Source organism: Vanellus vanellus (genome assembly GCF_965231255.1).
Source record: "Vanellus vanellus genome assembly, chromosome: 17".
NCBI classification, from domain to species: Eukaryota; Metazoa; Chordata; class Aves; order Charadriiformes; family Charadriidae; genus Vanellus; species Vanellus vanellus.
In genome coordinates, this window is record NC_138922.1 from 11,011,609 (window position 1) to 11,027,156 (window position 15,548).

The 15,548-nt window shown below is 39.5% G+C and overlaps 1 protein-coding gene across 2 annotated transcripts in view; it reads right to left on the reverse strand.

The window, feature by feature from the left end:
- The window catches only part of TEX2 (testis expressed 2), an 84,909-nt gene that overhangs the window by 20,030 nt on the left and 49,331 nt on the right, over positions 1 to 15,548 (reverse strand). For both annotated transcript variants that reach the window (XM_082491964.1, XM_082491965.1), the window contains 3 exons: positions 9,783 to 11,439; positions 2,196 to 2,396; positions 205 to 541 (listed from right to left, as the gene is read on the reverse strand). In XM_082491964.1, the coding sequence (XP_082348090.1) occupies positions 205 to 541; positions 2,196 to 2,396; positions 9,783 to 11,411 (2,167 nt within the window). In that variant the 5' untranslated portion in view covers positions 11,412 to 11,439. The remainder of the gene's footprint in view (positions 1 to 204; positions 542 to 2,195; positions 2,397 to 9,782; positions 11,440 to 15,548) is intronic.

Genomic DNA, 15,548 nt, shown 5'->3' on the forward strand with positions numbered 1-15,548 from the left:
GCCAAATATATAGCCAAGAGAGGAAAAGGCAAGGTGGGAAGGTGGGAATGAGAAGCCAAGATAAGGAGCAGAAGAGTGTCTTTAGTATTATTTGTCTGTAAAGATCACTATGGCTCCACAGTTGCTATAACTACCACTGGGAAAACATAAGTTTGGTTTGTTTCCTTTAATAGGCACTTTTACTCGAATACGAAATTTGAATACCTGGCTTGCTCCCGCATAAACTGGATAGCTTCTTTGCTTCAGACTTCAGCTTGGATGCGAGAAGGAACCTTCTGAACCATTCCTCCTTCTCCCTACCAGTCCTTCCAAAGAGATAAAGCACTTGATCCTTTTGGCTAGCGTACTTTGCTCCATCCTGAGATTTCTTGGATTCTTCATTGTTCGAGTCCACTTTTTCAGCAGATAACTTTTCCTCTGTGTTCTCTTTATCAGTCTGGGCCTTAGCCATAAAATCATCTTGTCTAGCAAGTTCAATGCAAATAGGGTACTTCTTATTCCAAATCCGTTTTCGTGCCAGACTCTTAGGAACCAGGGAAATCTGAAGGATAAACAAAAGGGTTAAATTAACTTATTTTTCAATTGTATCTTCTATGTTTCTGTGATCACATAAAGAACATAGGAACAAAAGAGATACAGATCCTACATTGGATCTGCTGAGTTTAACTGACTCTTAACTTATTTGTTAATGTCCAACTTACTGATGTCCAATCCACTGCTGTCACTAGGTCTTTGGTAAGCCTTGAAATTAAAACAAGGACGACTCAAGTAGCTTAGACTTCTACAATCATGTGGAGAAACTCAGTTTTAATTTAAAAGATCTTATTCTCATAATTATGCAGAAAAAAAAGAAAAAACAAGAACTTTATTTCTGTGACCATGGGGTAGGCAATGAGAATCTAAACTGAGCTTTAAAACCCCATTTTTCAGGCCCAGCACATGAAATTGAGTGTTTGAAGTTGGCAATAGTCACAGAGTATGTGAGAATCAAGGAATAAAAGTGATTTTATGCCTTTATTTATAAATTGAACTCTAAATTCAGAATATTAAGGGAGAATTGAGACAATGCAAGCAATGAGAAGAGTAGTAAGAGTTAAAGATTGTAATCAAGAGGCTGAACTTACCCGCATTCTCCAAAAATTGTGGGCAAATACCTTGAAGAATAGCCGTAATTTGCCTATTATATTCAAGGCACCAGCACTTTTGCACCCAATTGGGGGTGAGGGAAGGAGGAAGTACTGGAAATTTTTCTAAGACACCATGGAGAACAATTGTCAGTCAAGTGCTCTTGTAGCATGTGATAGCTTTGCTTGTCTTCATTATGGGAAAACAAATCTGTAATAGGCAGGAATCTAAGTTTTTGTTTTATCTTTTTCACTGTCTTCCTTTAATGGAAAGCAGAGCTGACAGCAAGCTCCTTTTGCATCCTGATCGAGGGAAACAAAGGGAGGTTTTCCTCACCGTCGCCTTGGTCCATCTCTCCCTCTAACTACCACAGTCAATTGAAGCATAGTTTCCTCCTACATTTGTACTGCCAAGGCCCTCTATTGATGCAGCATATTAAAAAAATCCATTCTTTTAATAATGGAGTATTGATGTATTACTTAACACAATGCCAATGGAATCAACTTCACATGGCAACTCTTCAAAGATTTGAGGGAGGCAAATAATATGTAGAAAACCTCTCCCAGCATTATTCTTGATGCATAAATCCCAGTGTCTTTCCCTAGACAGTGGGTACCAACAGCAAGCCGTGCCTGTTCCAGCCACCTCCTGCTCTCCTCTTTTACATCCACATACAATGTATGTTCTCCATTCAAGTGAAATGCAAGTGTTGTCTGAACTGCCCTGGGACAGAGACAACCACCAAAGATTATGCATTTTGGTATAAGCTTCGGAACAGTCACACAGTAATCTAATGTACAGGGAACAATTCTCTAAACTCCCATGTGTTAACTTCTGCTTTGAACTGACAGAGGAAAATCATGCTTTTCCTTTACTGTGTAAATATGTTCCTTTTTTCTAAATCCTGCTTAATCTTCCTCCCCAGCACAATCTTTCGCAAGTTAGTCACGACAACAATTTTATTTACATAATGACAGCAAATGAAACTAGAGGAGTGAAAAAAATCTCAAAATTTCAAAAAAGCTTCAAAGTATTGTTTGTTAAAATCAGGTATCAGTAGGCACACTTACCTTGCTCTCTGTAAGTTCATAAATTTTCTGGCTGACATATGTGACTTCAGGCTTTGGCTCATTGTACACAGCCCTTCTAGAAATATTTTTATTGGGTTTTGAAAGTCTTAACGTGCTTCCTTCAAGTCGCACATAGACAGAGTGAGTCAACGTAGCATGGTATGTTTCTGGATCATAATTATAAATTTCATTCATCCATCCCTAGAGAAGAAAACACTTTTTAACAGGCTTTCAAGCTGCTGGAAAACCAAGTACAGCATGTACATCAAAGTTTTAAATAATTACCCAAGCTTTTGCCAAAGTTATGTCACTTACTGTACAAATACAACAAAGCAGCAAACACCCTAAGTGAGGTAGCACCAAACAGACAGAGCATGAGATGAGGACTGTATCCCAAGCACACAATTATTTTTCCTGAGTAAATAATTTTGTGTGCATAGTGCAGTGCTCTTCCACTTCATCTTCACGAAACCCTGCGAGATCTGCAGATGCAGGCTCGCTGGAAGAGCCACAAGGCAGCCAGTAAGGGCATGCTGCAGAGCAGCCCATCTGTTACAGCAAGCACAGACATTTTAATCACCAACAGACAAGGCACAGCAAACAGTCTGTCTGCTTATAGACAGCAGTGACATTTTAATCACCAACAACTAAGGACTAAGTGGAAGACCACAATGGAGTTTGTTTTAATGTGCCATCACCGTTTAACATCATTTAATATGTTGTGTAACTGCTGAGTTACAACACAGGAGTCCTACGTGTGGGGATTAAATTTCATTGGTTTCTGTGCAGTGAAAGAAACAGAAAACAAACAAACCAGCCCTGCTATAACAAGCCCGTAAGTGCTGACTCTAACCATGGGGGTGATGTTACTCCTCTTCTCTAACACCTGCTTACAGAAAATGAAAGATGATAAATGGGGCAGAAGACAAGCCAGAATACTCGTTCAAGGAGGACAAGTTTTCCTCCTCTTAACCTGCCCTACAACATACTTTGATAATTACTCCTAACTGCACAACAAAACCTTAGTTTGGCATACTCAATATTCATTAATGTCAACAGAAAGCAAAGAAGATAGGCTTAAACAGATATACCCTAAAGCATAAAGTGAAATGGCATCTTTATAAATACCTAGGCAAGTATAATAGGGGAGGAGAACAGCTGCTGCTGGGAAGTGGGTAGAGCTGAATGAGCATCCCTAGTATTCTTCAAAACAAAAAAGTTGTAACTACCTTATGCAAAACATCCCAGAAATTACTGCAACATTCTAACTTATTAAAGAAGTTTCCACCAACACATAGAAATGTAAAATTTATTTTAATGCTCATTTACTTCAGGGCCTTATAATTTCTCAAAGTAGACAGCATACACCTTTCCTAGTGCCATAGTAACAGTGATATCTATGTTTTGCTTAGTCCAACATCTAGCTCCATTTTCACAATAAACCCTGAAAAGCCTACATAAATTAGCGTTTCTTTTATGTTCAGTACAGATTAAGTCATTCATCTTTGCTCAGCTCCAAAGCAGACTATCTCTTTTACACACAGAAATACCTATACCAACACGTGGTCTCTGAAGAAGCTTTGCATTTGCGTTTTTTGCTTACACTGGGTTATATACAAATACAATGCACGAGGAATTTTCTATAAACCATCAAGGTTCTGCACAGCAGGGATGATGTATGTTTGAGCACATCCCATTTCCTTCCTAGAAATTATTAAGGCAAGGCATCTTTGAACAGACAGCAATTAATTTTCAGTCAGGAACTCCAGCTGGACTTAGTGAAGCACAAGGACATCACGTGAGTTGCCTAAAGCCACCATGAGCTGTGCAGAACTGGAATATCCATATGGCCCACAGATCTCTGGAGAGACTCCCACCTGCCCCCCCAGATCAGATCTCCGAGCTATTTCTATCTTGGACATCGAAATCTGGAGCCTGCAGCTGGGCAAACGTACAGATGAAAATTTGCTGCCTCAGAAGTTTATTGCCTTCTCCTGTAAGGCTGTTCAGCTGAAGACCACACAAGCTGAGAGAAAGGGATACGTTGGAAGTGGATCTTTATATAAAGCTTAGCCACACAAGCCCTTTTTATAACCATAATAAGCTATGAAGCTATTATTTTCAGTAGGAGGGTTGGAAACGTCCAGGCACGTGTGGCACCCAAGAAGGAAGGTCAAACTACATTTGATGTTTCCTTAACATCCTGCTCAAGATGGAACCAGCTGGAGTTTTCTGACACCAGCACTTGAGCTGAACAGAGGACATGTAGCAATGAAAACAAGGTGTGATTTACACATCATTCTCTTGACTGCCATGTACCATAGTAAGAAGTAAAAATGAACGCAGCTTCAGAGATGAAAAGCCAAGAGATGAGACACAACATGAACACCTTGGGACACACATCAGATGCACAAGCTTTGCTATACCTTCTCAGCAGCTATACGACCGTTATCCAATACCCTTACAGTCATGTTTAATTTTATTCCTCCAGCACATACTGAGATGCCATAGCCACATCTGTGATAAAAAGGTGCACGACCCAGCCTACATTAAGTTATTTAACCAAGTCCAGTGAACCTCTGGTCACACAGGAATCTGAATCCATCCAGTATATCATTCACTAGACCAGCACCTTCCCTATCCCATTTCTTCTATAAACAGTGCCAGTAACAGCCTTTCTGCCAGATTTCCTTATGCTACACAACTAAACAGCAGAGAAGAGAGCCTTTTGAAGATCACCACCTTCTTCCCAGCAGCAGCAAGACACACTGAATTTAAAGGGCAAACCCAAACAGTTTGTATAGTCCCATTTCTCTTTCAGCATTTGGGAGCCTTGGAAGGTCCCACCTGCTTTTCTGATCCCTACCATGCGCCCAGGCTTTCCACTTCAGACAAATGGATTAGCTGTATAATCTGCCAAACATACAATTCTCAAACCCCATACTGCCACCTCCCCTGCTCACTGTAAGTAACAAACCCAAGAGAAGTGCAAACGCTGCTTCTCATAGCACAACCATCAGGTTATTAGTGACTGAAGAACCTGTCCAAGACTTTTAACGATTTTGAGCTGCCTAAGGCACTGACCATTCAAAATCTAGAATTAACAGAAAATAAATACGTTTATTGCCTGAAGTACCAGCCTACTTAGCAATTTCTATACGAGGAAGAGATTGGCTGCTTCATGTATTTGAGGCATAGGCCAAAACCTGAAAGATACACAATTTTGAATTCAAATACTTCGGGTTTTATTTTCAGACAGTACCTAGCCAACAGTCAGTATGAAAGAGGTACCATACTGTATTACTACAAACCCTCCTTGTACACAAATGTTTAGTGTCCTAATTTCTAAGGATACATTCTTTCCTTTTTGCACTCAACTTTCAAGCTATTATGTAACAGAGAAACATTGTATGGCTGAGAGTGAAATCACAGAATCGTGGAACGGTTTAGGTTGGAAAGTACCTTGAAGATCATCGAGTTCCAACCCCCCTGCTAATACTTCATCAAGTGATGATTCTTCACTCTATTAATGAATCCGAAAACATGTGCCAGTTCCAGGAATTTTTTTCCCCCATATATCTATCAACATTAAAGGGGGAAATTACACCATCTGCCTTCTTACTTCAGTCATTTTCATTTTTGTAAATTGTTTCACCTAGCATAAAAACTATTTTTGAGGTTATCCAAGAAACCCCAAAATTCATTCCAAAGTTCCTGCATTTTAAGAGCAATTTTAGCAGAAATACCTCCGCCCCTCTCTTTGCAAAACCAAATTGGAACAAAAGATTCACAGCCTACGGAAACCGTTTTGTAACACATCTAAACAGAGAAGTTATGTTACCATAACGAGCTAGCAACAGATGAATTTTCCTAAACAACAATGGATTTCCTTGTGGTGGAGAGAAGTGACTGTATGATGGGTCTTTCTTGCACTAGCGAAGTTGTTAAAATAAAAAATTTAGTAATTCGGGGAGGACAATGACCATAGTCATATGCCACTCTGCAGTTGCTTGCCATTTACCCTGATCCTGTGATCTCCAGTTATAAAGGTCAGCAGTTGCTCTGAATTCTCAGCTGAAATTCGGAGAAAGCGCCTCACCATCAGACTGGTAACTAACCTGAACAAGTATCTGGTGAGACTATAGGGCAGCATGGCTTTTACAGCAAAGGTCACAGTTACTGTTCAAAAACCCACATGCACGCTAACAGGATCTGGCCCGTTCGTTAGACAGCAGAGACTGAACTTCTGGCTTTCAGACCGCAGCGTGTCACCTCTGCCACAGCAGCGCTGCCAGCTAAACTGGCCCTCGGGGAACCCACGGGTCTCTGGAACACAGGCACTGGCATAACATGGCTTTAACCTGAGAGGGGAGGCTGGGGGGAACTGCAAAAAGATCCTCACAAAGGACCCAGAGGGCTGGGGGCATAGCCCAGGTCTGCAACTAAAAATAAATAAAAATCATTACTTCTATAATATTTTCAAATACATAAATAAAAGAATCAGCAAGTCAACTTCACAATACAAGCCCAAATCTGGATTATAGCTGCACCCAGAGTTTCTTAGTGATAGTAACAGATTGATTAGTATAAATTATCATTAAATGATATCATCAAATGCTCCAGCACCACAATTCTTGAAGGACTGTTGATCATTCAAATCAGACTAATTGTACTAGTATCCCTCTCATTACCAGTATTTTATAATACTTCAATTGTATTTTGTTTGATAAACGGGGAAAACTGTAATGCAGCTTTTTGAGCTTGTATTGACAGGAAATCTAAAGACACAAAAAAGGTCTAAGGCAGGCAGAAGTAACCATCACCTTAACTGGAAAACATGTTTGTCTGCCAGAGGCCACTATCAAACATGAAATCCCCTGAGTGATATTCAGGAATAGCATGCTGGTAAAAAGCCTCCTTTTTCTGTACAGCTGTGGCTCAAAAAGCTTCATTTCTCTAGCAGGCACTGCCAAGACAGTCTTCTCATAAAAGTTCTTTCTAATGGAAAGGGTAAATTTATCATTTCCATTTCAGTTGTTACTTAAACCCTTTTGTATCAGCCAGCACCACACAAGGGAATGCACACTTGAGAAAGCCAATAAGGTAGTTAGAAAAACCTAACGCATTAAAGAAGGAAAAAAACAACTGTGGGCAGAGAAAAAAAAAAAAGGAAAAGGAAGCTAGAGAACTGAAGACTAAGGGAGTAAGAAAATATACGTTGAAGATGCAGGGGGGTTGTGTGCGTTTTCTGGCTGGGTGGTCAGGGAGTTCTCCCTCCAATACCATAGAATTGAGTGGAATAAGTAAGTGTAAAAAGAACAGAAACTAAAAAAAGTAATTTGATTCAAATCTACAGAAGCACACACTAACCAGCACAAAAGTGTTTTATTCTTTCACATTGCAAAGTAACAGTTTGGGGGGAGATGATATTAATGTTCAGGTATTTTGGCACCTGCTGAGGGGAATTTGCCACTACTTCTTGAAACCAGGGAAATATGAACTTCTCAAACAATATCTACATGGGGGAGAATGCACATGTACTTGTACAAAAATAGCCTGACAGTATTTTGGCAGAATCCCAGCTCCTAGAGCTCCATAAAGGGATCTTACTCATAGCATTTATCATAATGGCACGAAAGCAGTTCAGGCCAGAATACCAGGCCAACAAGTCCTGAAGCGAGCACCTTTATGCAAGAGCATAAAGTTTGTTTTTCCTATATTCATGTGAGTTTTATTACAGATTATGCCTCATTTTTCAGAGGATCTAAACTGTCCAGTGCTCATTTTGACAGAGGCAAACAGAAAATTGTTGTATGATGTGGTAATAATAACTTGCAATCTGCTAAATCACGTTACATTTTCTTGCGCTACAATATGGGAGCTGAGCTGGTTTTTAAACTCCCAAAGCATTAAAAAGCCCTTTTACAGGGCTTTACATATTAAGGACAATTGCTTTGTGTGTTAACGAGCACAAGAAATACTTATCAGGTCATATAAAACATTAATCTACATTCATACAGACTTCTCTGCACAGTTCATTGCTTGCCTACAGCTATTCTCATAAACTGTATCTCCTGGTTAAAAGCATTAAAATACAGTTTAAAGGTTCCTGAATTACAGCTAACATCTCAAAGAGCCAGCTCAACATCAGCCAACAGTGAGTATCATGATCCTTACCAGCTTTCATGTATCAAGGCAAATTTAGACGCAGGGTCTCAGCACGCAATTAACAAGGACAGAACTGAGTTTGTCAAGATTTGTACTTGTAAGCATCAGGTAAATCGACTGGGCAGACAGAAGGGTTCAGTCTGCATTCACAACAGCAAATAAAGACCAAAACTCATACCATTCAAGAAAAAAAGGGAACATCAAGGGAGCTAGCATCAGGGCTGGTCATGCAATTGTTGCCCGTATTCAGCAAAAGTTGGCTTTTATATCCCATTTCTCTAACTTTTCAGTTACCTAAAGATAATGGGATTAGCTATCAATACACTATAGATTCTACAGCATATAACCAATACTGTCTTAATTTAAATTCATGCAACCTTTGTGTTGTTAAACAACTGGAGATGCACCTTCAGAAAGCTCAGGATGGCTTTAATCTTTATACAAATACAAGAAAGCACTCACAAATACTCAGATAAGCAAGCGACATCAAGTGAAGGGTGTACCACTATCATTCTGAAATGCTTCTGTTGCACATCAGAAACTAGTAGATGCTTTATTGTTCAGAATTCTGCAGCTGGTAAAATATTCTTTTAATTCATCAGAGATGGAGATTAGGAGAGGGAGGACAGGGACAAAGAAGAAGCCCAAAGCTGCTGAAGTAACTGAGTGGTTACACAGATCACAACTGGACAGACAGCAACATGCCAGATGTACGAAGCGACTGCCATTTGCAGTTGTGAACCAGAAGTGGAGATGGGGAAGGGCAAAAAGGAGGGAGGATAAATTTTCTAAGAGCTTGATTTAAAACACAGCTCTCAGGCACACGTTTTACTGAACTGTAATCCATATTATACAGTACAGTATTCAAGATATCAGCACGCAGAACCACAGACATTGTAACCCATGAGTATGTCCCTTTCGCCACTCTTCCCATTCTAACGCTAATGTTTGAGGAGAATCCATATGCTCTCCACCTATCTATGCTTTACTTGAACACAGCGCTTTTGAATCTGCTTAGACTGAACAGACAAGACAAAGAAATTACTGCCTCGACAGTAAAATATCCCAGAAAAACATCTCACAAGGTGCAGCTTCAAGAACAAATGTTGTTTTACACGCTAAACTCCAACACTACTTGCTCTCAGTAGTTCAGCTGGATCATTTCAAATCCATCAGCAAAACCATTTGCCCTTTCACTTTTGAAGCAATTCTGGTTTTCTACTAATCCTTAAGGACACTAAAGTCTTACATATTCTTGGATACTAAACCATTTGTGCCCCTGCCAAAGCTGCCTGACCCTAAACCCCTATTTACACATGGGGATAATTCAGCTGATTTACACCTTCAGAATAAATCCATTTTACTACTTCTACCCCAAGTAATGCACACAGACACACACAAAAAATGCCATGACCTCACCTTCAATATTTCAGGTTCTTTGATGTCTAGAGCTCCTGTATTCCATTGTTTTCTCATACTTTTATGCAATTTGAGATATTCACGAGTACGTGGAGTAAGAAGCCAAATCACACAGACAGCTATCATAAATCCAAGGGCCATTCCAAATAAGAGTCCACTTAAGTAGCCAGGGAGAGGGATAATAAAGTAAGCATAAACTAACAGTGTTAAGAAGTATAAAGTTTTCACTGGTATTTCAGGCTGTTGCACATCTAGATTATTTTCATCTTCACTACTAAGCATAGTACCATTTTCCTCAGTCATCTCAGGATCGAGCAAAGTTTCAGTAGGTTTATCAGTTTTGCTTTCAAACTCTAGCAAGGAAAAGTCTTCAGAATATAGTTCACAAAACTCCTCATCCTCTCTGCTTGCTAGTGCAGACAACGAACATTTTTCAAGTACAAGTGAAGTTTTTGAACTCATGTCCTTTGTGCTTGCAGACTGAGAGCTTTTGGTCTCCGTCTCTTTTGCATGTTCCTCAGCCACCTTTGACTGATCGTTCTTATTCAGGTTCAAGTCACTTCCATAGAAGTCCCCTTCAGAATCACATTCTTCTTCCTTAATGCTGTAGTTGTTATTGCTTTCCAAATGGCCATTCAAACTGGAAAGGTTTGAGAGTTCTGAAGCACTTGAAGATAAGGCTTTGGGCCTGTGGCTACTACTTTCATCACCCATTATTTTACTGAGCAGCTGAAAAGGCTCATAGATTACTTCAGAAAGGCGTCTTTTAGTATCTTCAATTTTAGCCTCCATTTCAGGTACTTTAAAAAAGGAACGAGTGTCAGAGGGAGATGTTAATGGAGATGAGGGGGCAGTTTTAGAATCACCACCTGTAGCTCGAGGTTGAGTGAACTGTTTGAACAGATGCAAGTTCAGTTTTGAGTCGGGTGGCCTGTAAGACACAGCTTCAGATTCTTGTTTAGAAGTGTCTGTAGACAGAGATTTCACTAAGGTTTTCATTAACTGTCTATGTCGCATCGGTGGGGTGGGTTCTTTTGGTTCCACATCTGTTGAAAGGGACTTGACTAAACCCTTAAAAGGCTTTGAACTAGAAACTGTGGATGATCCACTAGAGCAGACAACTGATCTGGAAGGGGATGAGGATGGGGAAGACGATAGGCTGGATTTCTGTTCCACAGGTGGTGGTGCACCTGATAAGCTAACTGTATGACATGAGTGTGATGATGGAGACAGGACTAGTGGCACTGCACTGAATACTTGGGATGTGGAAGGAGAATCCATCAGCTTTACAGTTTCTGCAGTTGGCAGAACTGCAGGCGATGAGGACAGTAGTGATGCAGAGTTGGCCACGTTAAGCGAGGTAGCTGGACCAGAAAAATCATGGCCGGTATGCTCAAAGCAGAGGTCTTCCTTGGCTTCAAGTGCTGTTACAATGCTTTGGTCATCTAGTTCCTCATCAAGAAATTCCTTGAACTCCTCTTCCTCCTCTTCTTCCTCCTTCCCAAATGCAGAGAAATGAATAGTGATGGTTTCTCGGGAGACAGATCGTTGGACCTGCACTTTTGGTGCTGACTGCCTTGAGGACATTTCACCAGTTTTCTCTGCATGGCTATTGGTCTGACTTGTCATTGCAGGTCCCAGAGATGTCTCAGAGTCTCTGGAAAAAAAAAGAAAAAGTAATACTATGTTAAATGCATTTTTTCCCTCTTCAAACACCTTTATTTTCAAGAGTTAAACCAAACACAAGAGACGGGTTATATGCAACAGGTCAGTTGAAAATTAAAACACTCCGGACATTCTTCATTTAAAGCTGTCTAGTCAAATTATGGACTGTTCATTGCATAAAACATATCTGTATTTTAATACCTCCTTGACATCTGCTTAACCACCTCATTCTCAGTATTATTAAATGCAAAAACAGATTCAAAGACAGACAGGGAGAAAAACATGCTTAGGACAACCGGCAATCATGGATAGGCATGGAGTGCATTACCAGATCCTCTTAGATGATCTTGAAGGAAGAAACTGACACAATTTTAGGTAGAGGGAAAAAAAAAACAACAAAAAAAAAACCAAAACCACCAACCAAAAAAACCAACCAACCCACACACCAAAAAACAAGCAGCAGAAGATACTTATGCTCAAAATTATAGACCTAGGTTACTGTTTGCTAGTTAACATATTTCCACAAAGCACAAAATGGCAATACTAAGTGCTGTGCTGCTAAAATTACCTTCAAGTGTTCTGAAATTGTAGTTCATCTCTGATGCACCACCTTCCTATTTTCCCCACTAGATGCACTTCTGAGTTCCAGAAGCCCCACCTCACCCCAGCATACTGAAATTCTTCACTCCTAACTCTCAGTTCTTTTTACATACAATAATTAATGCTTTCTATTTCTTTTAAATAAAGCAAATCTGAAACTCAAAGCAAGGCCAGAAATATGTAAAAGTGTTCATTTGGGGAACAGTTCCTTCTCTTGTATACCTGTTTGAACTGTTCTATAGAAAGTAGAGATTTAAACTGTATTTTTATCATGTGTGTTATCATGGTTTATGGTTGGACTCAATGATCTTAAGGGTCTTTTCCAAGCTAAATGATTCTATGCAGTCTTTGTCTTTCCAGGTTTTGCAAGCTATGGACAAATGATCTGGACACACAACAGTCCAATAATTGCACGCAAAACAAAGCATAATTGGACAGAACTTAATTTTAGAAGTTATCCTCCTCAATTCCAGGAATAGATACCCTTTACAAATGTAATTTAGCAGAATTCCCAGTACAGCAAGATGAACATTTCAATACATTTCAGACATTTCAGTAATGGACAGTATCAAACTAGCTGTTGTCAAAGACATGAGTCAGACTTCTGAAGATACAGCATGTTTGAGATCTACCTCAGATAACATATGTACCCAAAGAATTTATTACTGCTAGCAGCTTTGCTGTAACAACGTGGAAGGACACTTCAGTGGAGGCAACTGTTCTTCTCACTGATACAGCAAAAGTAGTTTTTGAAAACACTGATCTCTGATCAGATCAGTGCACACAGGCTGCTTATGCGATAAATACATACCTGCCTTTTACATCAATTATATCTACACATTATTTCAAGCATTTTATTGATCCATGAAAGTGGACTTCGCATATATTTACACAGAGAGGAAATATCACACATTTAACCAAGACACAAAGATGGATCAGGAATTACAAGATTAGCTCTGCCTTTCCGGCTGTGAGGCAACACTTTATCTTCATTGTCAAGGCAGCAAGTTTACCACTTCAGTAACTGAATTATTTTTCAGAAGCTGTTAAAATGCTGTAATCAAACTGTCAAGCTGAATTAATGAGAGGCCTTTGCTGATGTTTAAAGAGCCGTTCAGAAGAATCATTATGTGGTGGTGAAGAAATGTGCACTTCACAGTTGTGATATCAGATTGTGTTATCTAGCAAGCCAATGCCACCTGTTCGTCATCATCTTCCTACTAAAGGCTGTAGCCCTTCATACTTGCTAATGGAGCTGTTCATGTAAACATTTTTAACCTGTCAGTAAAATGAGCTGGGTTAAACATTTCAAAATAGCAGATCTTTGCTACCCAGCATATCCAGTAATGTTGGAACAGAAACGAGTACCTGTCCACAACTTCCTACTCACTATAGTTGTCCATTTTATGGCTCTTAAATTGTTGACTAGTTTATTCCTTGCTTCTAGCATTTGCGTACTTCCCAATCAGGTTGTACATAAGGAGCTCGACTCCACCCTGCTTCATGCAAAGCCTCCAGAAATTTTAATTTCAGTTTTCAGTCCCAGTTCTGCTGCATATGTCAGGGAGCCAGTTTGGGTTCAAAGAACCAAAAGAAGCTTTCAGACCCTAGCCATGCTTTCACTTGACACCTAATCATTTGACAAACTGCTTAAGACACAAAAATCCGTGTCAAGATCTGGCTTCAGCTTTTGTCATAGAACCGTTTCCTTCTGTCCTCCCCCAAATCCTTCTGACATATCAAAGTAGCAGTATTAAACGGAGAACCCACTTCCAGTGATGGATGTGTACCTCCAGCCCACTTAGGACTCAGTAGACTGTTAACTTTCCTGCCATATCTGTGGGTCAACTTGTTATTTACCTCAATAGTAAGAAATCTCAGATATTCAGAAATTTAGATATGCATTTATCAGTCATATGTGTATACAACTTGGTGAGTGTTACAGTTGGTAAGAAACTTGATCTTTCGTTTCCCTGTTGGATTAGCACACTTGGGAACCACCAGCATACAGAATCCATGCTTCTTACGGACACAGTTCCATTTCATATAGTTCAAACTGCAAATTTCCCAATTTTTTAGAAAATGCACTGAAATTTAATTTGGGAAAAACTACTACTAGACAAGGTATGTATCCAACCCTGTTTCTATTTTCCTAGTGCTGGGCCATCAGCTATCACACATCTCAACATTTTATGCCAGTTGTGAAATTGCAAAACTAGCAAACCGAAATTTGAAAGTACAAAAACCCTACATATCTTCCAGAACATTACGCTATTACACCACTATACACTAAGGAAGGAAAAAGCAAAACAAAACAACAACAACATAAACCCACCAAAACAAAACCACCACCACACAACAAGAGCTGCACTTGCACACAATGCTATTGGCATCAACCTGTCATGTCTGACTTTCTCTTCTGCCCATTCAGCACTAACCAGGTCTCAATAATCTAGTAACACAGGAGAAAATTAACTACTCTCCCCACTCCCAAATAACATTTCTAGTGTGTTATCTTCGATCCACTAGAATTCTGCTAACCAAATAGCTCTTTAGCACACTATGTTTACACTGTACAGTTAAGTACCTTGTGTTTAAACACCAGTTGCCATGTTGTGCTAATGCAGTGCTAATTACCTGAAGCAGATGAAGTTTACTTGCACACACCAAATGTACCGATAAAAGATTTTACTGCTTACGGAACAAGCAAGATTTTTTTTTTTTACATCAGGAATAACTAGTTAACACAGAAAGGAAGGAAACTGTTGATTAGCCAATATTTGCCTACCCTTAAACATGTTAATATGCCATGAATTAAGCACATTCTTAAATCAGCACTATCAACAGAGCAGCAGCAGAACATTAACATAATCCAACTGCTCGACTTTGGCATCCTCAGCCCATGACTTACAAGATAACTCTGTAGTATCCAATGTCCTCAACATCTGGCCCAAGCTCCACAGTTGAGAGGACTGGTTTCCAAGAACAACCATTTCTATTTGGGCAAATAATAATTTTTAACCTTCTCTGATCTTGCTGGAACATTCTAAATCAACCCTGTTTATAGGTTGTTTTTGCTACAAGGCAGTTCGTGCTTTTCTCAAGCACAGCTGTTCAAAGCTGTATCTTGTATCAAATTTTCAAACAATTGGTACATTAAAAAAAAAAAAAAAACAGTGTACAACACAGGAGAAATACTGTAATGTTATTTACTTAAGAGAGCACATGTGTTTTGACCAACAGCAGATATTTCATTACAGACATTCTGAATATCAATTGGAATTACAACAGTAGTGCTCTCCCTACATTATTCCAAACTTTTAACAACTCTAACCCCTCTCTCAACACACCAGATATCCTACTGTGAGTAACTTCTTCCTCACAAACACCGGATAGAGGAGATTTTCCCCTGCCCTGAGCAGGTCTATGTTTCCAATCCATTCCTGAGCACAATTTCTCTTGTTTATCGCAAAGCATTTGGAGGTTCTTTTTCAAAGTATA